The 24,698-nt window shown below is 42.2% G+C and overlaps 2 protein-coding genes across 4 annotated transcripts in view; one reads left to right on the top strand and one right to left on the bottom strand.

The window, feature by feature from the left end:
• JARID2 (jumonji and AT-rich interaction domain containing 2) overlaps window positions 1-5,941 on the top strand; it is a 241,817-nt gene extending 235,876 nt beyond the window's left edge. Inside the window, exons 19-20 of the mRNA XM_015587263.2 lie at window positions 1,123-1,230; window positions 4,000-5,941. Of these exons, the coding sequence (XP_015442749.1) occupies window positions 1,123-1,230; window positions 4,000-4,182 (291 nt within the window). The 3' untranslated portion in view covers window positions 4,183-5,941. The remainder of the gene's footprint in view (window positions 1-1,122; window positions 1,231-3,999) is intronic.
• Window positions 5,942-6,617: 676 nt separating this feature from the next.
• The window catches only part of DTNBP1 (dystrobrevin binding protein 1), a 125,981-nt gene continuing 107,900 nt past the window's right edge, over window positions 6,618-24,698 (bottom strand). For 2 of the 3 annotated variants that reach the window (XM_006909251.3, XM_025044945.1), the window contains 3 exons: window positions 16,548-16,703; window positions 8,425-8,568; window positions 6,618-7,010 (listed from right to left, as the gene is read on the bottom strand). In XM_006909251.3, the coding sequence (XP_006909313.1) occupies window positions 6,793-7,010; window positions 8,425-8,568; window positions 16,548-16,703 (518 nt within the window). In that variant the 3' untranslated portion in view covers window positions 6,618-6,792. The remainder of the gene's footprint in view (window positions 7,011-8,424; window positions 8,569-16,547; window positions 16,704-24,698) is intronic. The other variant, XM_025044944.1, reaches the window with a different exon arrangement.

Raw genomic sequence — 24,698 nt, 5'->3', positions numbered from 1 at the left:
CATAGGTAAAAATTGAGGGTTTTTTTTCATTGTTTAGGTTCCTAATAAGTTTATGCATTTTTGTTTGTTTTCATATTTTCGTCCATTTTTTTAAATTTTTGTCCATACTTGTCCCTAGCCCCAAGTGTCTGTAAAAGGTGTTTTTGCAAATAAGTGTCATTTTCCTTACTCCTACAGCTTGTGTTCTTGTATTTGCTTAGAAAAACTGAAGATAAGAATCGTAGCTCTGTCCCCAAAATCTTTATGAAAAGGCCTGTGAACCAACCCCTTGAATCTTTTGGCTTAAGGCAGTATTTTCTTTTTCTTTTCTTTAAACGCAGAATGAGTACAGAACTGGAAGTCAGGGTATAAGAACCCCTGCAAACCAGGCAGCCATCCTCTTCCCCCTGCCGCCCTTGGTCAAGATCCGCTTGTGCTGAATCAGGCCTGTCCACGCGCCAGCTGCCTGCCCTCCGTGTAGTGTTGGGGCCTGGTGTGCGCATTCGCACAGCAGCTAGAGGCTTTTGTGGGGGCTGGCAGGAAGGGAGCCTGTCTGGTTTGCAGAGGATCGAGAACTCTGATGGTTAGAGTTCCGGGGTGAGTTTGGACAGAGGCATCGGGTCCCCCAGTGGTGTGCAGGGCCAGCTTCCATGTAACCAGCTGTATTGACTGAGCCACTGGAATGTCCTGGGTGTGTTCCCTGCACCTGTGCCATTATGACACCTCTTGTGCCAGGGTAATTTTTGAACAAAATGTCTCAGAAGCTCTTAGAACTTGAGCTTATCAAGAAGCATTGCTACTTCATCCCGTCTTCACCAGCCAGCAGTGCTTAGAACCTCTCACAGGAAAAGTGCAGCAGAAATCTGGAAGGAACTCGAGGCTACCCTTAGGCGCACCCTGGAGATAGTTACTCATTTCCCAGTTGAAGACCTTGTTCCAGGCGATTTGTTTTGCTCCCATCAATTTCCAGTGTTTTTGAGTCCTGGACGCCGCTTAGCTTGGACGATAGACGTCAGGGACAGGCCTTCCCTGATTTGTTCCTGAGAACCCTCCCCGCTTTCAGTTGCCCCTCCTAGGCACACGTCCCCTACACAGCAGTGTTTCGATCACCCTCAGAACCTCAGGAGTCCTTCTTCCCTGCAGGTCGTACAGGAGAATGAGAACGTGGTGTTCTGCCTGGAGTGTGCTCTGCGCCACGTGGAGAAGCAGAAGTCCTGCCGAGGACTGAAGCTGATGTATCGTTATGATGAGGTCAGTCCCTGCCGCGGGCCCTGCCTGATGCAGCCTCCGGGCTCTGGTTTTCCCAGTGCCCAGGCAGCCAGGGGCTCTGCAGGGGATGGCCATTGTCTCACCTGCCCTTGTTTTCTGAAGAGGGACGACTGAGCCTGTCACCATCCAACTCGGGCAAGCTTGGCATGGTTAAGACTGAGTACAGCCAGCATGGTTCTGGGTGCTTTCAGCCTGGCTTATGGGAAAGTGGCTCTTTGTTCCAATGTGGGGGAAATGGGGGTTTGGGGAGGGAGTTCAGCTTGATCTGGAGAAACCAGAACTGAAACTGTGGAAATTTCACTTTCACAAACTTGGTTCGATTCCAGTTTTCTCCATGTTAACTGTAGCTTTGTATCAGAGCCCTGTCCACACCTCCTCGTGCAGGGCTGCAGCTCTGCCTCCCCACCCCGAGCCCTGACAGCTCCCGTCAGCTTTCCAGGCCACCAGGACCTCTGTTTATGAGAGATTTGATTTCAGGATCTGGGTCCTGGTGTCCACAGTGCCACATTATCTGGCTACTAGGGAGATGGGGGACGGCACTGTTATCTTTGGCCAGGGCCCAGTTCCAGATGGGATGGTGGGCTGCCTGTGCACATGGCAACCCCGGGCCCTTCCTCTGCGCAGCCCCTCCCCGCCTCCCCATCTTCTGGAGTATAGCCCTCTCCATGGCAGTGTCAGTGGCGGCCACAAGCTGTATGTAGGGTGCAGCCCCAGGCCCTGCCCTGAGCCTCCCTCCTGCTCCCCGATGAGAGCTGCAGAGGCTGGTCCTGTGGGAGGTGCCCCATCTGGCTATCACACACCTGAGCCTCCGGGCAGGGCTAGGTGCTCAGGCAGGATGTGGGAGGGGATGGGGCATTTGCAGGGGCTCCAGCCATGGGTTAGAGTTGATATAAGCTTGTGGCTAAATTAAAAGATTGGGAAGCTAAAAATAGATCTCTGCATCTTTGTTTTCTAAGAGCATGTACTGCGTTGCACCCCCTGCTTCTTTTGACAGCAAATGTCAGAACACGGTTAAAAATAATCTCTCGTGCATGAGTCAGAGTAGCTCTCTGTAACTGGCAGAGGGAGCCTGCGGCAGTCGGAGGGTCTCCAAGGTGATTTTGAAGCTCTACAAAATGTGGGTTCGTTTGCACATCCGGCCCATTTTGTCGCTAGGTGTTTTGATGTAACCAGAATCCTGGAAAAAGAATCACATATGTAGGGTCTGTCAGTCTGAAGCTTAGTCATCAAAGGGTACTTAGAAACCTCCTACTTTGCCAGTGCCTGGTTTATTTTAGTAAATGAAAATCTGCAAGTCCATTCCCTCAGTTGAACTTTTTTTTTTTTTTTTTAATTGGGGAATTTCTAGCTCTGGGTTGGATTTCAGAAATGGCTTTGAGAGCACCACCAACTCTTGTTCTCAGCCCCAGTGCTCAGCAGACATGTGCCCTCCCCTCTGCCCGCACACTGTGGGCTTCCTCGTGGTGTCCACGTGGCTTTAGTCACGTAACTGGGTTTTAGAGAAGCTCATCTGTCCTTTATTAGCATGTTTATCGTAAATGTTTTAAATGGCCACAGAGATTGTTTTATTACAGATGTACAGCCCGGGCCCTTCCTAGGGCACCTTTAACTTTCTTTTTAGATACTTTTCACTCTTTGCCTTTAACACCTGTCACTTCTGTATGATGAGTGCCTCCCATTGCTCCATTTCCAGAAGGCCAGAGAGCAGGTCCTGGGGCTGACCCAGAGCAGGTTTCATGAAATGTATGTCAGGTTACATACCATTTTGATATTCTTTCTGTGGGGTCCTTTAAAACTGGATGACTATGAGTTAAAGTTACAACTATATTTTTGATACCAACAGATATGTTGTTCTCTTGAGTGAATTATAAAAAAAGCATGGTTTTTCATTTGCCTTTCGTTGAGAAGGAAGGAGTAATGGAAATTTTTCTAAACAAATGTTTATTTGCGACAGCAGGTGAAATAGGCTCAGGTGTCAAGTCAGACACTGAAACAGCTTCAGGCATTTGTCACTATCCAAGGAGCAAGTTGAGGGGACCTGAGGCCTCATCAAGCCCATGGGTCTTCTCTTCTACATGCTCATTGTGGAAGCGGTGAGCTGAGTGCTCCCCTTCCTGGGCGGAGGGAGGGCAGCCAGCTAATCTCTTTAAACTCCAAAGTCATGGAGCCCCCACAGAGGAGGTTCCTGGTGGTCGACCTGCTGACATGTGTAACTGTGCCTGTCTCAGGTGCATCTGGTACATGATGAGGGAATCAGTACTCCAGGCAAATGTACAGACTCAGACTGGACCTAACAATTACGTACTTTTACCCTGTGTAGTTACAGGGCTTTGTGTATTTCGGGGCTTTAGCATATTAGTTTGTCTAAACCTTGCAGCCACCAGGAGGCGCTATTAGGCTCCCTTGAGTTTTGGGCGAGGAGGTTAGCTCTTCCTGCTCCCTAAGAAGGAAAGCATTTTATCCTACGTGCCTAGGTAAGAGACCGCGTCCTCACGAAGCAGTCTAACTTGTTCTCCAAGCCTGCTGCATCTCGCAATCGCTGGGGGAGATTTCCAGAGTCTTTCCCAGCCTTCCTTGAGCCACACTCTTCAGGCGATGCTCAGAGAAATCTCCATCCCGATACGTTCTGACGAGGGGCACTGGTAGCCTGGCCACGCCGACGAGCTGTGCTCTCCCAGTTCCCCTGGGTGGTTCTGGGGACGGCAGTCTTCTGGTTTGTTAATTCTGTGTCTTCCTTTCAACCCCAAACAGGAACAAATTATCAGTCTGGTCAATCAGATCTGTGGCAAGGTACCTGGCAGGAACGGCAGCATTGAGAACTGTCTCGGTAAGCCTGCACCAAAAAGGGGGCCCCGCAAGAGGGCGACAGTGGACGTGCCGCCCTCCCGGCTGTCCTCCTCCAGCTCGTCCAGAAGTGCTTCGAGCTCACCGTGAAGCTGCCAGCACCGCGGTCGACTGAGATCTATTTTTTTGTAATTATTATATTCTAGTTTGGAGTACTTGCTGTAGGATACAAGCTGTCTTTGCACTAGCTCTAAAGAAGATTTTCTTCTGGTTTTAGAGAACTAATTTTGTTTTAGCATTAAACTGTTGAACTTTTTTTTGTACTTAGAATACCTAGATACTGCAGTCAGATTTTTGAAACTGCCGTATATTCACTGTTTTAAAACCCTTGAGGGGCTGTGTTAATTTGTATTGCCCCTGTGGCTGACAAAAGCCTTTTTGTTTGTTTGATTTTTTTTTTTTTTTTTGTAACTGTTGGGGAAAAAAGGCTTTTTAACCCATTTTTGAAGAGGGTGAAGTTTGGAGAACAAATTTTAAAACCAGTCATGTGAGCAGATTTTTCTAGAGGAAAAGGGACACACACACACACACACACACACACACGAAACTTGAAAAGAAATGGCTTTACTTTGGCTGTCTTTTCTTCTGTCATGTGCAAGATGAGTTTGTACTTTTTTAAAACCGGAGAACCCCCATTTTGTTTCTTCGGGCGGTTATGGCAGCTGGAGGCGGACGTTGTTTCCTAACCATAGGCAAAATGAGGAGATTTGAGTGACTAGGTTCTCTTTACCAGCACATCACTATGCATCTGTTTAAGGGAAAAAGAAAAGAGAGAAAAAGACTGCCTGCCTTGGAGGGGTCACGTGCGGGAAACCTGTGCCTGATTTCATTAGGAAATCCATTCTGTTATTTTTTGGTGCTGTTGGCTACTTTATCAAAAAACCCTTCAATAGCATCCTTAAGAAAAAAAAAAAAAGGAAAAAAGTGATTGAAGCCGTAAGTGCTTCTTTGTCATAGACGTGCAATCTTTCTAACATTCCATCCTCATCTCACTGCTTGTTGTTTCTCACCTTCACAAGTCAGCATTAATCTTTCTTTTTAAATTTGTTTCATTTATGATCACATTTAGAGCCACTAGGAGGTCTGCAGTTCTTTTTGAATGTGAAAATGCATTTGCGCTCATCTTGTCTATTTTCTCTCTTCATGTTGTAACAAAAAAAGAAAAAAAGGAAAAAAAAAATCCCATCCTTTTGTACATACGCCTGTAAATTGTTTTAAATACTTGAGCCTTTTTCTCGGTGGGGGGTGGGGAGGGGGGTGAGAAGACAAGATGAAGAAAAGCCTTACATTTCAGTTTCTTCATCGGTTGGATTGGATGCTTACAGGGTTTTTCTTGTAACATTTATAAGTGCTGCTTACATCACTGAACAACAACAAAAAAATAATAATGGAGTAGCTGTTGCCCTTCTCCGGTTGTGTGTACAGTACGTGTGGAATAAAAAAGGGAAACTGTTTTCACAAGCTGTCCTTTGTTTCATAATTGGACTCATCGATCCCGTGGCTACCGTGTTGCACTGAGCTTGCCGGTGGGGCTGTCAGGAACGTCCTGGGATCCGCTGTGTTGGTCGCTGTTGCAGAAGACTGAACTGTTTTGGAATATTTAACAGTTACATAAACAGAGTCAAGTGTTTTCCAATGTGGTTGTCCGGTTTTTATGGCCTTGCTGTGTACTTTCCCTCTTTTTGACAGTAAACTTCTGCCTATGGCTTACAGTTTGACATTTAATTTATTAGCGCTGCTCTGCACTCCTCCCTTGGGAGGGAAGACTTCATGTTGTTTATTGCCAGTTTTTTGTTTACTTTTCAGGTTTGTACTACAAGGTTTAATAATAAAAACGAAGTTTTTTGGACATTTGTCTGTCTTGTGGAAGATGAGTGAATGAAATGAGCTCTCTTTTCTGATACATGAATTGCGCAGAGGGCTGAGGATCCCCCCTCAGCCAGGGAGTGGCACAGACAACACATTCTCATCCTCCCATCTCACGTTGACCTGCTGCTGGTGGCTTGCATCCCCTTTGAGCAAAACCAAATGGCTGCTGTTTATTTTCTGTGTGGCCCAGTGGGACAAGCACGTGGAACCTGTCCACAGGCTGCAGCTAGCTATCCCTTCGCCGGGTGCTAGGTACTGGGCCATGAGTGGTGGTGGAAGGGAAACGAGCCATCCACGGGACTGGTGTCTTGTCAGGAGTTAGAATGGTGTACTGATTGGGCTTATGTATCTCATCTTTTGGGCCCAGATGTGTTTTCTAGTGTTAAAGTAGGGGTTAGTTGTTGGACTGCTAATAATTCTGTAATGATTGTATGAAAACCCCAGCTTCGTTAGCGCTGTTTGACCACAGTTCAGACTTCTCTGTGAAGGGCGCTTTTTATTCCGTGCTGAGCCGATGTGGAGATGTGCACCGCCCTGCCCTGCCCAACACGAGCCTCGGTGGCCTTCGTGGACATGAATCGCCCTTCCTGCACTCTTAAGGCCTGAAGGAGGTGTGTACTGAGAAGCCTTTCTGTACAAACTGGCCATGTACTCTCTCATTTTAAAGTCAGTCCTCAAACTTTATTGTTAGCTGTTCTTTCACTTTCTCACAAATTATTGGCAACTGTGTGAAAATCAAGAGCCTCCATAAAACCACCTGCTTTCACAGTGGGATTCTACACACAGCTGAGTCTTCCTTCAGAGGTGGTCAAAGAATGTAAGTGCCCAGATTTAGGAGTCACTGTCATCGGTGTGTAAAGTGGCGAGAGCAGTGTCCGCCTCAACTCCCTCCTCGTCAGACTGAACAACGGGGGACTCCCCACCTTCACTGGGGTCCTGGGTGGCCGGGTCAGTGCAGGTAGAGGACAAGGACGGTGGCTTGGCTTGTAATTCAGAGGGATTTGGAACCTGAAGACTAATTTCATTCTGACCGATACTTGATTCAGGCCCTGCAAAATAGGAAAAAAAACCTGTGATAAAAGTACTGCAATTTAGAGGTGCCACTGAAAATGACGGTTTGCACTTGCCTAGATAAAAAGGGAGTAAGTTTTTTGTTCCAGTGAGCTGGGTGGGGGCTGCAGAACTAGGCTGCTCATTACAGTGCAGGAACTGTGCCCGGAAAATGCTAAACTAGGTGATGCCTGAGGCAGTCAGGGGCCCTGTGCTGGCCCTTCTGCCACCTGTGACAGATGGAAAGATCCTGAACTCTTCCTACAACACCCCGTAAAATACTGTGCTGAAGGCCCAAGGGCACATACTGTACTTCTTTTGAGGACCATTCCATGTAACCTCGATAATCTAGATTTACTTCTTTATATCCTTGGAAGTAATTTCAGAGAAATCAATGCTAAGAGAAAAACTTCTGATCTTTCAGCATTTCTCCAATTTCATGGGAAGTAAATAAGTTCTTAAAGGAATCAAAATCATCTGCAGATGATGGAGTCACTGTTTCTAAATCTCTTCTTGACTCTGGGAAAGTGGTCAGCATTCCTTCCCACCTCCAGGGGCCCAGCCTTCTCAGGACGTGGAGCGGGTGTGTGTGGCACTGTTCTCGTAGCTTTGCTGGGAGAAGAGAAGTTGAAGACGACACGAACTGACAAGAACCTAAGGGGCTTGACTTCAGAGGAGGTGGAACCTGTGGTGATGGTGGCACTGTGTAGAGGAGTTGGACAAGGTGCTGCTGGAGGAAGGCCCTTTGCCTTTCCCTTGTTCGTATGTGGAAAAAACTTAAAATGCTTTCTTTGTAATGATGCGATGCACATGTAAGAAGGCTCATCCGGAAGGTCCAGTCTGAAATTAAACTACACTGAGCCCAGGTATAAGGTCTGGAGCTTCGGTAAATATTTGCTGAATGAATGTGAAATTTTGAGAAGGCATTAAATGGAGTGAAAGTGCCCACACGGGTGCAACTCATTTTAAAAATAGAAGCCAAATGCTGACCACATGCCTTAGCCTTGCCCAGAGCAGAGATGAAATAAACATCTGCTGAATGGAGGGGGAAGAGTTTAAAAACAAGTGTGTGCTCGCCCAGCACAAGGTGAGTGAGCGCACAGCAGAGTCCGCCACCCCCCCCTCCATTCCAGTCCTTAAATAACCACAAAAACCTAACTCGAATTCCAAGACAGAAGAGGGAGGTAAAAGCAAGAAAGCCCTCTGTTCTTGGAAGGTATTTGGGTAGAGCACTTATTCGTGACTAAACAGCCAATGTTTCCCTTGCTCCACTACTGTGAGACCGGACTTGGACATGTGGAAACGGGTGAGTAGAACAAGAAGTTGACTGGGAGCTTAGAGACCTGTACGTTATTATTCTGATGTCTTCCCTCTGCGGGGAAATGATGTTTATGCAAGTCTGTCACCTCCTACCTAAGACAGGAGACAGCATGGCATTATCTTCTCCACCTGAATTCAAAAAGACATCCAGGGCCTCCTGGTCAGATACGTCCATCAGATCCATCTGCTCCAGCATGTCGATATTCACTTCCATGGATGACATGCTGCCCATGGGCTCTGGGAATAGATTGGCGCATGACGAAATTATACTTATCTTCAACAATACTTTAAAAAAGCGAACTTCAATTCATTAGGCTAACTACATTGTTTTCTAGGTATAAAATATCTCCTGCTACTGCAAACGCTTAAAAATAGAATTCAGAAGACTGTGCTAAATGATGCCTCCCAGTTTGGTACTTTAATCCATCCCAGATTACCTTGGTTACTATAACCTTTCACACCTTCCACAGCATTTTCCTGGTCACCCCAGCCCTTTGCAGGTGCTGAGGATGAACCCATTTCTGCATTACGCAGGTTCTTGGCTGTTGGGAGTACGGTGCTCTCTGAAAGAGGCTGACACTCCTGGAGCAGCATGACGTTAGCAAGCTCCCTGCCAGACACACCTCTGCCTTCTGCCTGCAGTTGCCCTCAAACTTTATTATCCTTCCAGTTGAAGTTGTCACTGCCCTTGTGCCATTTCTCTAGTCTTCAACCTTAACTGCAGACAATGTTAGGGCTGGTGAGTTGGAACCAAGACCTCCTTACAGTGAAAGTGCAGACTAGCAAAAGAAAATCAGCCCACCAGCAAAAGGAGGCCATAACACTACTAGGAGTCTAGGTACCAGGTGAGAGATGGCTTGGAGGCCTGGTGTTCATATTTAAACAACCTATATGGTCCAAAAAACTACAAGCCAGTTAATTTAAGTCACCCAAAGCATGATGGTGCCTGGCAGATGCAAATACAAATTATTTCTGGATGGACAAACCCTTAACCCTGGGTCTCCCAGGCATATAAAAACAATCCATTCTGATCCAATACCAAATTTACAGCACACATATGGAAATGTGAATAAGGATCAGCAGAAACAAAACTCAGCATCCTTTCCCAAGAATGTTGAATGTCTAAATATTTTAACCAAATCCAAGATGGAATAAAAAATGAACAAGGTGTTAAAAATTAGACCAGGTATCTGAAAAAGAGCCAAATAACTTCCAGATAGGAAAAATTCAATCACTGAAATTTAAAACTCCGGGCAGTAGTTAAAGATTATTAATGAGAGCCAAAGAGAAAATTAGTAAACTAGGAGACAGACTGAATAAACTCCCTATTATACAGCAAATAAACAAACTGATGGGAAACATGAGAGCTTAAGAGATGGAAAATGAAAAAGCTGACACTGTTCCAAAACACGAGCAGTGTGGAGAGCAGCCATATTCAAAGAGGCTGATTATCTTCCAGACTTCCTGAAAGATCTGAGGTCCCAGATTAAGAAAGTGAAATATATTTCAAGCAGATAGATAAAAGAAATCCTCACCTACATCAACTGCAGTGAAACTGACAAACATCAAAGAGAAAGGGCAGATGAGGAAAGATAAGGAAATAACAGGACAGCGTCTCAACAATAAAAGCCAGAAGACAGTGGAATAGATCAAGGAGGTAAGATAAATGTCATTTAAAATTATATATCATTAAATAGCATTTAAGATCAAGTATAAGATAGAAGCATTGTCTGACCAAAAAAAAAAAGAAAAGCAACAAAACAAAAAAAAACTTTACTATGAGCCTGCTCTAACTAAAGGAAGGTGATGAATAACAGAAGGGAGGTCTGAGGTGAAAGAAACATGTGAAACAGCAAAAAGTCTTCTAAGTTTGTAAGCTAATGTAAAACACTGAATAAAAAATACTCCAAATAGTGTCCAATTTGGGGAATTTATTCTGGCAGAATGAAAGGACTGAGCAGTAATGACAGGAGAGTAGGGATGTGATGAGAATTGAAGCAGTGTGAGATCCCTGTTTGGTAGAAAGCTGAGAATCTGGGTACCACGAAATCATTGAAGTTCAGCACTACAGTGGTAAAGGGTATGTCATTTCTATTTTTAGCTGGGGAGCAGTTTATTATAGTTTAGATGATCCCATCGAACTGGCAATATCCAAAGCAATACAGCCAAGAGCCAAGTGAAGTCCGCCTGCTCTGCATCAGCCCTGACCATGGGGCAAACCGTGGCCCTGGCCACATCAATGTCACAAAGCTGCTTCCCATGCACAGCCTGACAGACGCACAAGGGACACCAATGCAGTTTTATCCTGGAGCCTCTTCAAGGGTGACTGGTCAGGGGGCACTTAATGGCACAGTGGTCATTGGGCACTTAATGGCACAGTGGTCACACCTGTTCCTGCTACGAGCGCTCTTCCACAGGTACTGAGCTGCCATGAAGTGAGTGACATACAGGCTTTCTTATGTGGCTATGGAGTCTTCAGCATGGCCCGGCTTTTTTGGCTTTCGGCCCTGCTTTGATTTAAGACTTGAAAGGGGCAGAGGGTCCCTTCTTTTCCATCTGTCCTGTCAAAGAGGGCAGGTGTTTAACTTTCAAAATAGAAAAAAAAGTGGACTAAAGAGGATAGGAAAAGCCTTCAGGAAAATAGCACCAAATAAGGTGATAATGAAGCCAGTTATGTCAGCAATCACAATAAATGTAAATGAACCAAACTTGCCAGTTAACATTATAAAACAATTAAAATGATAAAAATTTAGCTATATTCTGTTTATAGGGGATGCTCCTAAAATAGACACAGAAACATTAAAAATTTTTTTTAAAGTGGAAAGTGGGAAAACAACTTTAAGGAAACTGGTATAGCTATATTAATATCAAAACAGATATAAGGGGAAACAAAACAACATTTGGGTAGAGTTGTACTTGATTTTTTTTAAAGGTTCAATTCGCCAGGAAGATAATTCAAAATTTCTGTGTGACTACACATTTTGTGGTGACGTTTTTAAAGCAAAAAGATGGCTTGAATAACAAATGTAACACCCATAATCATGGGAGGTAGGAAGGTTAAATATACCTCTGATAACTGATAATTAAACAATCCAAAAATTAGTAATTAGGAGATATCCGAACAAGCCACTGAACAGGCTTGATGAAATGGACACATACAGAATCCATGCCTATCACTGAGAATCTTGTTCTCAAGTATACATGAAACATGGAGGAAAATGGTCTGTAACGGACCACAGAGTAAGTCTTGAATTAAAAATAAATAAATAAATCAAAAGCCCATTTTCCAACCACAATTAAATTTAATCACAAATCGGTAATAAAGGGTAACTCGAAAAACCTTCACACATTATTTTAAAACACATTTCTTTAAAACACATTTCTAAACAAATCTTAAGAACTCCTAATGAAAAACTATAAATACCCAGAATCTATTACTTATCAAAACTTATAGAATTCTGTTAAAGTAGAATTTCCTACTTTGGAATTTTCAACCCTAGCAAAAAAAAAATCACTACTTTGAATGCCTTAAGAGAAAGCTGAAAATTGAGTCTAAACATTCAACTTAAATCAGACCAAAAATATTTTTTTAACCAAAAAACAGACAAATAAAAAAACCCAATACTAAAAAGGAGAAATGAATGAAATATATAGTAGAGAGGAATCATAAAACTAAAAGTGGGTTCTTTGGAGAAAACACTTAAAAATGAATATGTTTTATTTAAGATTCACCAAGGAAAACAATAAAAGGCACAAATTAACAAATTGAGGAATGCAAAAACCAACCTAACTCCAAGTACTGCGGACAGCGTTATGCTAATATGTTTGAAAAGTAAAGGCAAGCTGGACAAATTCCATGGAAAATCTGCTAAAATTAATAAGAAATAGGAAACTGCTATAACTACCAGAGAAAAAGAATAGGTAGTTCCTCCCATAGAGAAACCACCGGTCCCAGACAGCGTTAGAGGCGAGTTCTACCCACTGCTCAGGAAACATGATGAGAGCTCACATGTGCGTGCACAGAAACTCAACCCCACTTAGATGCCAGTTCTCGCTCAAGCTGGAAACTTAAGGCCATTCCGACAAAAGTCTAGACAGGGTTTTTCATAGAATCAAAATCTGACTTTAACATTTATAAAAGGACAAAGAGCCAAGGAAAAGCCAAGGCAACTCTGAAGAAAAAAAAAAATACATGAAATGTGTACAGGGGTGTGCAGGAATCAGTCTACCACAAAGCAAGACTTGCTATAAAACAGGGTTTCTCAACCTAGGCACTACTGACTCTTTGGAGCAGATAATTCTTTGCTGTGTGGGGGGTGAGGGTGGGGGCAGGGGGCAGAGGGCCATCCTGTGCATTGTAGGATATTTAGCAGCATCCCTGGCCTCTACCCAACCCACTAGATGCCAGAAACACATCCCTACCCCAATCACATCAAGCAAAAACTGTCCCTAGTTAAGAACCACTGCTTGATGAAATATAATTAAGATGGTATGGTTTTGGCTCAAGGCTAACAAGTAGAAGAATGGAATAGAAAAGAGAGCCTAAAAAGACAACAATGTGTGGAAACTGATAAGACAAGGTGAAGCAGTGGAGCAAGAATGCTGGTACTTAAATAGTTACTGTTTGGGGAAAAAATTAAAACTGGATCCTTACCTCAGAACATAAACAAAAATCAACTGGTGGTGGACTTAAGAGCCAAATATAAAATGGAAAACATTAAAACTTTTAGTAGATGGATATAACTTGGAGTTATATCAAAGATATACTTATATCCTTATAACGTAAACCTTTTTTTTATGTCTGGAATATTTCTTAATATTTTAAAAATATCTGAAGCAAATATCGTAAAAATAGTAACACGTTAAATCTGAAAACAGGTATGTTACAGTATTTTCAGTTCTTTTCTGGATATTTAAAATGCTTCCTAATTAAAGTGAAAACCAGTAGTAGATCACAATAAGGGTCAAAGTTGTAAATAAAACCCCCGGGGAGACAATCATACAAAGTTAAAATCACAAGCTGGCAATTGTGTTTTGAGATATTTTTACATTCTAGATCATATCTCGAAGAACACTGAATTTTAGGATAGGTGCATTTTTACCCATTCTATCTTTTCTAACTTTGTTTATTTAATCGCCAGCCCCAACATCACCTCTTCTCTTCCCTGGGTACTGGGTGCAGTCTGGAACATTCGAGGGCTGAGACAGTGTCTGAGGGCACAAGGTGCACCCCTGGCACCAGAGGCTGGACTTTGCTGAACTACCAGCTCAGCAGAGATGCACAGGAACCTGAGATCTAATTGTGGGGAGACACAGTTAAAGAATAGGACGCCTCCAAGGTGATCTATTCATACCAAACTGCAATGTCAATACCCTCGGCACTTGGCAATAAAATGAGAGCAATAAATGCTTTTCTAAGAAAATGGGCGTCAGGTCAAGTGCGTCAGAGTCTTACAAAGTACCTAATCATGTCCTAATGCATGCAGACCTGCTGGGCACATGGTGGGTCCCAGGCCCCATCTGCGTCTCAGCACTGCTGGCACTGTCTTCATTCCTCTTCGGACATAGGAGGCTCTGGGGTCCTCCACCACCATGTGGTCACAGATGTTCCTTCACCCTTCCCTCTGATCATTTTCTGGATAAAACTTTCCATGCCTTTGTCTTAATTAAAAAATGATGCTTTGGAAAGTGAGAAAAATTTAGAGTGCTATTTCTGATTTAGTGGAAAAAGTCCAAAATACCATGTTCACTGAAGAGATTTTTAATTTTGATTGATTCTTCTAAATTAAACGTTCCCCATGTTCATCCTTGGAGATGAATACCCAGTAAGAAAGAGAAGTGTGACTTGCCAGGCTGGGAAGTCTTAAAGGATGGCTCTGAACAGGCTGTGGAGACGTGCATGTTTGTCATTTGTGAATCTTTTCAGCTCTAGCTGAAGCAGAAAGCTTAAAAGCCCACATACTCCAATTTTCTTCATTGCTTTCAAAACCACACATATTGGCAACATATGCTTGACTGAATTTTTTACCTAAAAAAAATGAGCCCAACACTTTTTTGAAACTTGAAGAAAATTATTTTTAAGTGCTGAAAACCAAAAAATTCATAATGTTTAGCTGATATCTGTTCAATAAGTGCTGGCTGAGCACTGCTCTTTACCCGGCACTATACTGTGCTAGCCCCAGAGGGTCCTTCAACACACGACAAGTCCTTATCTCAAGGCGCTTCCCATCAATGGGAAGAGGGACTCCTGAACCTGTCATTCCTCTACTACTTCATCGCCCCATTCAGTGTGTGTTCATGGGTTTCCTTAAGAATAGGAGCTTCTTAAGAGGCACTTTCACTTTCTCTTTGCCTCCCCTGGGCCTAAAAGTATGCTGAACACTTAGCGAGTGCTCAGGAAATGTCTGCTGAACTAAACTGAACAAGGACAGTGTTAAACTGTTTAAGCCATAAGAGTTTCTATTACTGTACTCTTCATTACCACCACCTTCTCCATGCCCTCTTGGTGTACTGTCTCGTTATACTCAAATTTGTGAGTCAAATTTGCCAGGGAGTGTATGTCTGTGATGGACTGAAAGTTTGTGCCCCCCACCTAATTCATATGCTGAAGCCCTACACCCTGATATGATGGTATTTGGAGGTGGGGCCATTGGGAGGTGAGTAGGTTTAGATGAGGTCATGAGGATGGGGTCCTCATGGTGGGATTAGTGCCCTCCTAAGAATAGACACCAGAGAGCTCTATCACGTGAGGTGAGGATACAGTGAGGTACGAGCCAGGAAGAACCCCGACAGAACCAAATCAGCCAGCACCTTGATCTAGGACTTTCTGCCTCTGGAAATAGGAGAAAACAACTTTGGTTTTTTTGAGCCAAGTCTAGTCTGGACTATTTTCTTATGGCAGCCCAAGCTGACTAAGATGGTGTCCTTCTCAGATCCTACCCGTGACAGGACATAAATCCCTGGAGCAACAGGGACGGCTCTCCCCATAACGAGCACCAAATACTAAAGAAACTGAATTCTGAACATACTCTGAGGAAACAGGCAGGCTGACTTTTCTAGATGAAGACAGAGAGAGAGCTGACTCTGGAGACAGAGATTAAACTTCAAATCTATACTGTCCACCATAGTTTAAAGAGCATTATCCACATAATGCATCCTTCAGTGCATTCTGAGGCATTCACATATTACAGTTCATTTGTTTTCTCTACGTTATTTTCCTTCCTCATTCTTTGATTTCCTTAACCTCTCCTGGGGGTGGACATGAAACTGACTGACCAGGAACAGAGTACGGGTAACAGAGATAAACCAGGGGTGTGTGGATGAGGGTCAGCGCACAGAGAACAAAGTCCAGGGCCAGGCAGGCAAGAGAAGAGGAAGAAGACTGAGTAGAGAGAGATCTGGGAAGACAAGGGGGTTTCCAGGAGCCAAGATGCCCAGGAGGACGGAAGCCCTGGGCACTCCACACTGCCTGTGACTGGGAGGCTGCTCCTGCCCTCTCAGCACCAGTCTGAGGGAAAATGTGAGCTGCCCAGCGCTTTGCCGCTGCCCCTGCTACCCAACCACTCCCTGAGGCACCCACCCAGGTCTTGGGAAGGAGAGGCCGGATGAAGGAGCCTGGTACCTGATTTCTCTGCTACTCAGCGTGCTCTTGGGAACTACCAGAGATGCAGCCAAACGTTTATGCATCTAGATATTCCCCATAGCACCATATATAGAGGTAAAGATTCTAAACATTCAACTAGGGAACTGGTTAAGTATATTAAGATCAGTGCTAAAATATACCCTTTCAAAGAATTTTTAATAATGTAAGGGGAAAGAGCCCCATACGGTATGAAGAAAAGGTAGATACAAAACCAGATGTATGTACAGTTTGATACCAATTATATAAAGACACACACACACACACACACACACACACACACACACACACACACACGCACGAAAGAACCACCCTAAAACAGAAATAGGGATTATTCAGTGCTGTAGAATATGGGTGATGTCTTTTTTTCCCCCCTAACATATTTCACATTTCCTAAGTATCTTCAACTAAAGCCAGAACTACAGAAGAGGCAAAAACAACCACAGGACAATTATGATGCATCCACTTCGATCTGGGAGGCTTTATCCGACACCTCAGTCAGGGGGTGGGGGCACCACAATACCATCTCTACACACCCAGGGAGCCCCTGCTGCCAGCAGCCCACCCCTGGACTTGCCTCGCCTCTCTGCTATCTGCAGGTAACCAGTGGAAAGGTACTGCTCCATGTCCTGCTGGAAGGCTTCCTCAAAAAACTTCTGCCGCTCCTTCAGCTTCATTTGCTGGGTGTGTTCCATTTCCAGGACCTTCTGGCTGTGCTCTGCATCTAGTTCAGCTAAGGAAACAGAATACCTTGGGTCAGGAGTTGAAGAACTGAGAGAGGAAATGGGTATAAATACCTGCTCGCATCTACCCTCCAACCTGACAATGTCACATCTGCTTGTCAAACTGTAGCTGGTGCCCCGACTGCAATACAACCAGCCTTCTCTCCCCCAATATGCTACACTTCTTCTTGCTACCTGCCATGCCAGGCACCCTGGCAATTTCATGCCTTTGCTCATGCTGTTCCCTCTGCCTGGAATAACCTTCCCATCCATATCTCCCACTCTTCTTGTAACAGCTATTTATCTTTCAAGACCGGCAAACTTCTCAGTTAATCCTCCTACTGAAGCAGGATTTACTGCTCCATCCTGAGGTTTCTACAACACTGTGGTCAAATTTCTGAAGCTGACTTATTCATTACAGTACAACAGGTCAAGACCTGGACTTCCTCAAGGACTGTTACCATATGTTATTCGTTTTAATATCTTATCACCCAGTTCAGAACTGTAAGGACTCAATAAATGTTATTTAAAAAGCAAGAATGTAGCCATTGTGGTCTATTAGAAAAGTGTCTGGTCTTGGCTTTGCTGTTTATTAACTGTGCAATCTGGCTCAGTCAGTTAAACTTTCTGAGCCTCACATTACTCATCTGATGCTTCGGGACAAAAATATGAACCCGAAATTGATGTGAAATTTAAATGAAAAAATGTGAAAAAACTTTATAATTAAAATGAGCAGTGATCTTTCAAGGTAGAGCCAAGGAAATAAGGAAACAGAGACCGTAGGTTGTATAACCGCAGGGAACTGGAACTCTGCCAACAACCTGAGTGAGCCACGAAGTGAATTATTTTCCAGAAAGGAATGCAGCTTGGCTGTCACTCTGGTTTCAGCCTCTGAGACCCTGAGCAGAGAACCCAGTTTCACCATTCCCTGACTTCTGACCTACAGACTGTGAGCTAATTTGTATTGTTTTAAGCCACCAAGTTTGTGGTGATCCATTATGCAGTGAGATGAGATACCCCAAATAAGCCGTCTGTGTGAATTCCAGCCCCTGCCCAAATCTGATGGGCTGAAGAAATGGAAAATAACAACTTGAGTTCTTTATATTAAACAAATATTTTACAGCACCCACCCAGCTGAGTTTGGCAGGAGAACAAAGTTTTAGCTACCTCACTGTCCTGGGATAAACTCAGGCTTAAAACTCTGAAAAACAGTTTCACCCAAGGCATTGTTCCCCCTGGTTCATCTCTGGGGAGTGTCAACAACTTTGGGATATTAGAACTCATAGTATTCAAAATCATCATCATTATCATCATCATCATCATCATCTGATTAAAAAATGCAGAAGATCTGAATAGACATTTTTCCCAAGAAGACATACAGATGGCCAACAGGTACATGAAAAGATGCTCAACATCACTAATCAAGGAAATGTAAATCGTAACCACAATGAGATAGCGTCTCCTATCTGTTAGAATAGCTATTATCAAAAAAAAAAGTCAAGAAGGTGAGGAAAAATATGGCGTAGACGATAGAGGCTCTGTCCATCCCTCTTGCAAGCAAATCAAAACTGTGACAGAAACAAGGAACAAACAGCAAGGAAAGTTGCCTGGGAGTTAGAAAAACAAGCCATATAACTAGGAAGAGAAATAACAAATCACCCTGCAACAGGAGGAGGTAGGACAGGCAAGGACGCAAAGTTGCCTGGTCCCAAGCAACTGAATGGGACAGAGGCCATAGCAGCGGCAGCCAGCAGCTGCAGATGCCACTTAAAGGGGCCATGTCCACAAAAGGACTTTCATGGTGACGGACCTGCTCACTCTGAGCACTAGTGCCGGTTTGGCTGCACGGAGGGCACCAGAGACTTACAGGGGGACACTGAGTTGTTGGAGTGAGGACCAGAGGCTAGGGTCTCCACCAGACAGAAATGCCGATGTATCCACTGTTTCTTTGTTGAGACCTCTCCCCTTCACCAGTGCGCAGATGCAGCACCACCATAGCTGAGAGGTCATCAAACTGGATAACAGAGGTAGCTCCGCCCAGAGGATTCCCTGAAACCCTGCCTCCCCCAACTTGTGGCTCTACCCAGGCCACATCCAGGAGTATCCTCAGTGAGTCAGGTGTTCCTTGCTGAGCAACACCTAGACTCACACTGGAGGCAGCTGGCCTCGGTTTCTGGTGTGGCCTCTTGAGGCAACTGTAAGCACAGCATCTGTGGATTGCTTGCTGAATCTTAACAGGTGACCCCAGAGAGGCACAGGCTGGGGCTAAACTTGGCCTGTAGTTGAACCCCTCTCAGGACTGTGCCACTGGACACCTACTAAACAAAGCCATGCTAATAAGACTGAGAGACTTAGGAGCTTTGCTTAGTACATAGAAACAGACACAGAAAGGCCAAAATGGGAAGACAAACAGAAACCATATGAGAGAACAGAACAGAGATCCAGAATTAATGGAATCAAGTAATCTAACACACACAACATTCGAAACACTGGTTATAAAGATGCTCAATGAATTTAGGGAAGTATAGATAAATTCAGTGAGAACTTTAACAAAGAGATAAAAAATATAAAAATGGAAATTATAAAAGGGAACCAGTCAGAAATGAAGAGCACATTATCTGAGATGTAGAGTATATTATAGAGATAAAACAGAGTGGATAAAGAAGAGGATCAAACCACCGATATAGAGGATGGGGAAGCCGAGGATACTCAATCAGAATGGCAAGAAAAAAAGAAGCCAAGGCTATAATGATAATTTAAGGAACCTATGAGACACTATTAAATGTAAAAATATTCGTGTCATAGGAGTACCTGAAGGAAAACAAGATGTTGAAGAGTTATTTGAAGAAATAATGATGGAAAACTTCCCTCACCTGGTGAAGGAAAGAGACATACATCTCCAGGAAGCTCAGAGAGTCCTAAGAAACAGGAACCCAAAGAGGCCCACACCAAGACACATCAAAATTAAAATGCAAAAGGTTAAATACAAAGAGAAAATCTTAAAAGCAGGAGAAAAACAGTTAGTTACCTACAAGGGAGCACCCATAAGACTGGCAGCTGATTTCTCAAAAGAAATCATACAGGACAGAAGGGCTTGGCACAAAATATTCGATGTGATGAAAACCCAGAATCTGCAACCAAGAATACTTTATCCAGCAAAACTATCATTTCGAGTTGAAGGACAGATAAAGAGCTTCTCAGACAAAAATAAGCTAAACGAATTTATCGACACCAAGCCAGTATTACAAGAAATGTTGGAGGAACTTCCATAAGAAGACAAAAATATGTATCAAAAACAGGAATAAAGAATGGTAATAACTACATTCCTATCAAGAAGTACCTCAAATGGAAAAGAATTAAGTGCTGCAACCAAAAGATAGAGTGGCTGAATGGATTAGAAAACAAGACCCCTGCATATGCTGCCTACAAGAGACTCATTTCGGATTGAAAGACACACAGACTAAAAATAAAAGCAAGGGGATGGAGAAAGATATTGCCTTGATGGACCTAGAGGGTATTGCACTGAATGAAATAGGAAGGATAGAGAAAGACAAATATTGCATGATTTCACGTACACGTGGAATCTAAAGAATAAACGACAACAAGAGCAGTAATAAACTCATAGATACAGAATATTATGAAGGCTACTAGATGGGAGGGAGGTTACGAGGGTGGGAAAAAAAGGCAAAGGGATTAAGACATACAAATAGATAGTTGTAGAATAGACATAGAGATGTAGAGTGTAGCATGAGGAAGATGGTTAATAATGTAATAAATATGTAAGGGGAAGAGAGATACTCGATTTAGTGGGGTGATCACTTTGTGAATTATGTGGATCTCTGATTTCTAGGTTGTACAACTGAAACTGGTATATTATTGTATGCCAACTATAACTGAAAAAAGAACTCATTAAATTGTACAATGTAAATATGAACAACTTCAAAAAAGCCAGGAAAATAAATTAATTAATTAAAAAGACAAGAAATAGGTGTTGGTAGAGATGTGGAGAAAAGGTCTGTACTCTCTCGGTGGGGGTGTAAATTGGTGCAGCCACTATGGAAAAAGAGTATGAAAGTTCCTCAAAAAAAATAAAAATAGAACTACCTTATGACCCAGCAATTCTACTTCTAGGTATTTAACCAAAGGAAATGAAAACGGCACTCCCATGTTTACTGCAGCATTATTCACAACAGCCAAGATATGGAAACAGCCTAAAGGTCTGCAATGGATGAATGGATAATGAAGATGTATATATACACAATAGATTATCATCCACTTATGAGAAAGAAGGAAATCTTGCTGTTTGAGACAATATGGATGGACCATGAGGGCATTAATACCAAGTGACACAAGCCAGACAGAGGAAGATAAATACTGTATGATAGCATTTATATGTGAAATCTAAAAAAGCCAAACTCAAAGAAACAGAGAGTAGAGTGTTGGTTACCAGAGGCTGAATGGTGGGGAAACTGGAGAGATGCTGGTCAAAGGGTACAAACTTGCAGTTAGAAAGTGAATAAGCGCTGGAGATCTAATGTACAGTATTGCGATTATAGTCAACAATACTGTATTATGTATTTCAAAATTTCTAAGAAACTAGATCTTGAATGTTCTCACCACAAAAAAAGAAATGATAATTATGTGAAGTGATGGAGGTGTTAGCTAACTCTACAGTGATAATGGTATTGCAATATATAAATGTATCAAATCAACACACTGTACACGTTAAACTTACGCAATGTTATATATCAATTATATCTCAATTAAAAAAATCTTTGAGATGTTATCAAGATACTTTTAACAAACAAAAACGACATAGCAGTACATACAATGAACAATGGTCTACAAGTTTCATGTGATCTGTCTTGGTCATTCCTCTACGCCTCACAAATACTCAACACCACATTTCAAAACCCAAGTACGACGTAACCCTGTTGGCATGATATATATTAAAAACTCAATAATGGAGTATATTTTTTATCCCAAATGTTACAGTTTTTAAATATTTAGAATAATCTAGGCATTCTTCTTATATTCTAATCCAAAAATGTAAAGAACACAAGCTAGTATTAACCAAAGCAACACAAACAGAAAAGTAAATATTCCCAAGTACATATAATATTGAGGATGTACATTCTATTTATATTATTATAATCATTATTGCATTCTATATATTTCTGTGTCGCACTAATTTATACCCCTATCTCATATCTTCATTTACAGAAAGATGTAACCTGGAAAAAAGCACAGGTTTTGGATTAGTGTGGGCTGGGGTCCTATTCCTTTTAGTAGACGCCTCTGGCATCTCACACCACATCCCTTCAGCCTACTTCTGATTTAAACTCTGCAAGGCAGCTCCGTGTGGGCACCTCTGTAGGCCCACAAGGCCCCACCTCAAGGCCATGTCTGTGCAGCTCTATGATTTTCTGGTCAGAGTATTAATCTCAGAACCTACAAGCCAGCATAGCCCAGAAGTTCTGGGGGATTAAGGCAGCTTTCAACCAATGAGTGATAGCAGTCAGTGTATCAAAGTCCCAGTCTCCCATCCTTTGGATGGGCAATTTTAAGAGGCATTCTGTAACACTTCTCAGAGATCCTGGTGGAACTACAGCCCCTTGGCTATGGCAGCAACTTGAATAATGCATCCCTTTATTGACTTTTCTTCCTTTGCTTGCTCTCTCTGTTCACTCACTCCTACCTGGAATCACCTACCAAATAAACTACCCACAGCAAAGTCTCAGGCTTCATCTCAGGCTCTGCTTCCAGAGAAACTCAAACTAGGATATCTATTACTAGCCATAACTTAATCTTTCTGCATCTGAACTTCTCCCTTTGTACAAGAGAGATAAAAAGACCTATTTCATAAGGTTGTTGACAGGATTAAATGAGGTAACACACATGAATCACCAGACATACAGCATTGACCAATACCATCAGCTAGTATTAATATCCATTATTTAAAACAGATTCTTGAAAAGGAACGATAAATATTACCACAAACTAGGATGAATACGACACTGAAAATCATCCTCACTCAGCTCCACTCAGACACTTAAGAATTAGTCACTTTTCAGTATCCTTTAGTAAATCTGCAAGGCATTTAGGGTGTACTCGTAAGAGCGGAAAAAGTGAACTGAAGATGCCTTTCCATTTGTTTCACTTCAGCCGTCAACCTATCTGTTCAACTGCTTCATGACTGCCAAGTGCATTAGAATAAGTCAACCCTAAAATAGATTAAGTATGCTTCGAACACTTCAAACGAAGTTCAATTATATTAAGAAAAAAAAACCCTCCAGAATAAGCAGCTCAAAAACAAAGATCAATGCAGAAAAACCATCAAAGGGGTTTTCATTGAAAAACATGTTGTTTTAACTGAATTAAAATTTTCTATAGATATGTAGAGATATAGTTATGTAACTTGAAAACTTCCATTCTTCTCAAGACTTCTGCTTCAAAAGTTCAATTCTGTTGTGTTTCTTAATTATAAATCCTACATTTCGTTTTTTTAATCTTAGGTTTTCTATATTGGAATGAAATCTAATCATGTCACAACACTCACAAAAGAGGAGGTTTGGATTAGGGAACTTTAAAATGACTTAAAGAAAAGGAAGACAATCACCGTTTTAGGTTTTAAAGTATGTGACATATGAGTTATCTGAAATACTTGCAACTGCCGTATACCAGCTCACACTTTGTTTCAGAGCCACTCTTCTATCTTGGGGCTGACCACTAAGCTAGAATCACTGAAAAGTGAGTAGAGTTACACTATACCAGCTTCGCAGTCAGGACTATGATGAAAAAGCACATGACAGACATTAAAAATAACTGTCCTGCTCAGCAGCTAAGAAGATTCACTCTCAGCTATGCGCCTGAGTGAGGATGTTCTAATTATGCTGTTTGTCCTGGAATCATCAGCCCAGCTTTCGCCAAGATATAATTACTTCTGGGAGTGGTGAAATGATGGAAGAACATTTGAGGGAATATTTCAAATCTAAAGGTTTAATAGCATGTGAATTTTAGAATGACTATGCAAAAATATAAAGTATAGAGCATTTTCTACAAGGAAAAATGACCCCCATTTCACATTTAAGATGTCATTTATTATACTGGGGAAAGGAAGACATACAAAGATTTACAGAACTTCAAAGAACAGCCTTACGATTAAAAAGAAAAAAGAAACAACCATGAAAAAGCTGCAGTAGTCTTCCTTACCAGGAGTCAGGAGTAATCATTTAATTCCATTATCAACCCAGATCTGTGTTTCCTTTTATTTCAGATCATTCATTGCTCAAGGTTTATCTGACGGCAACTTCCACTTCCTCCACCAGTACCAATTTTAAATGGATAAATTACTCAAAACAAGAACAAAAAAATCCCATTACCAGTGAAGATGGCAAAATCAATTCTCAATTACGTTTTGATGAGGCATAAGGGTACCACAAGATATATGCAATATAAAAAAAAACCATCGAGCTCATTTTAGGAACAATTGCAACCTATTCTACAACTAATTTAACAAAGCTGATAAGTACTAAAAAACAGAGGTATTAGTGACTGAAATGGCCCCTAAAGCTGCTGGAAGGAAATGGATGATGTGAGGACAACCAGGATAAACCTCTCTGTTAAAAGAGTTAATGAGAACCTCTTTACTCCAAAAATGTTAAAAAAGAAACAATAAAATTTAAATAAGAAAAATCGTGATAATCTTGACAAAAGATTGAGAGCATTTTCATTCAAGATAAGTAACTAAGACTAAGAACAAATTCAAAATCTACAATTTAAATATTTACAATTTAGATGTTTTTACATTGTTGGAGAATAAGAATTTTGTGATATTAAAATACATGTGACATGATCAAGGGAAAAATATGAAATCTCTGTAAATTTCTAAATAAAAATAGTAAATATCTTTCCAAATAATTTTTCTTAAAAACTTAACTGCCAATGGGCTGTCAAACTATATGACCGCTAAAAGACTATACTAAAATCTGTGAGTGTGAGAGAAT

Source organism: Pteropus alecto, unplaced genomic scaffold (assembly GCF_000325575.1).
Source record: "Pteropus alecto unplaced genomic scaffold, ASM32557v1 scaffold121, whole genome shotgun sequence".
Lineage (NCBI taxonomy): Eukaryota > Metazoa > Chordata > Mammalia > Chiroptera > Pteropodidae > Pteropus > Pteropus alecto.
Note: the sequence above shows the minus strand (reverse complement) of the source record. Positions and strands in the feature narration are given on the sequence as shown.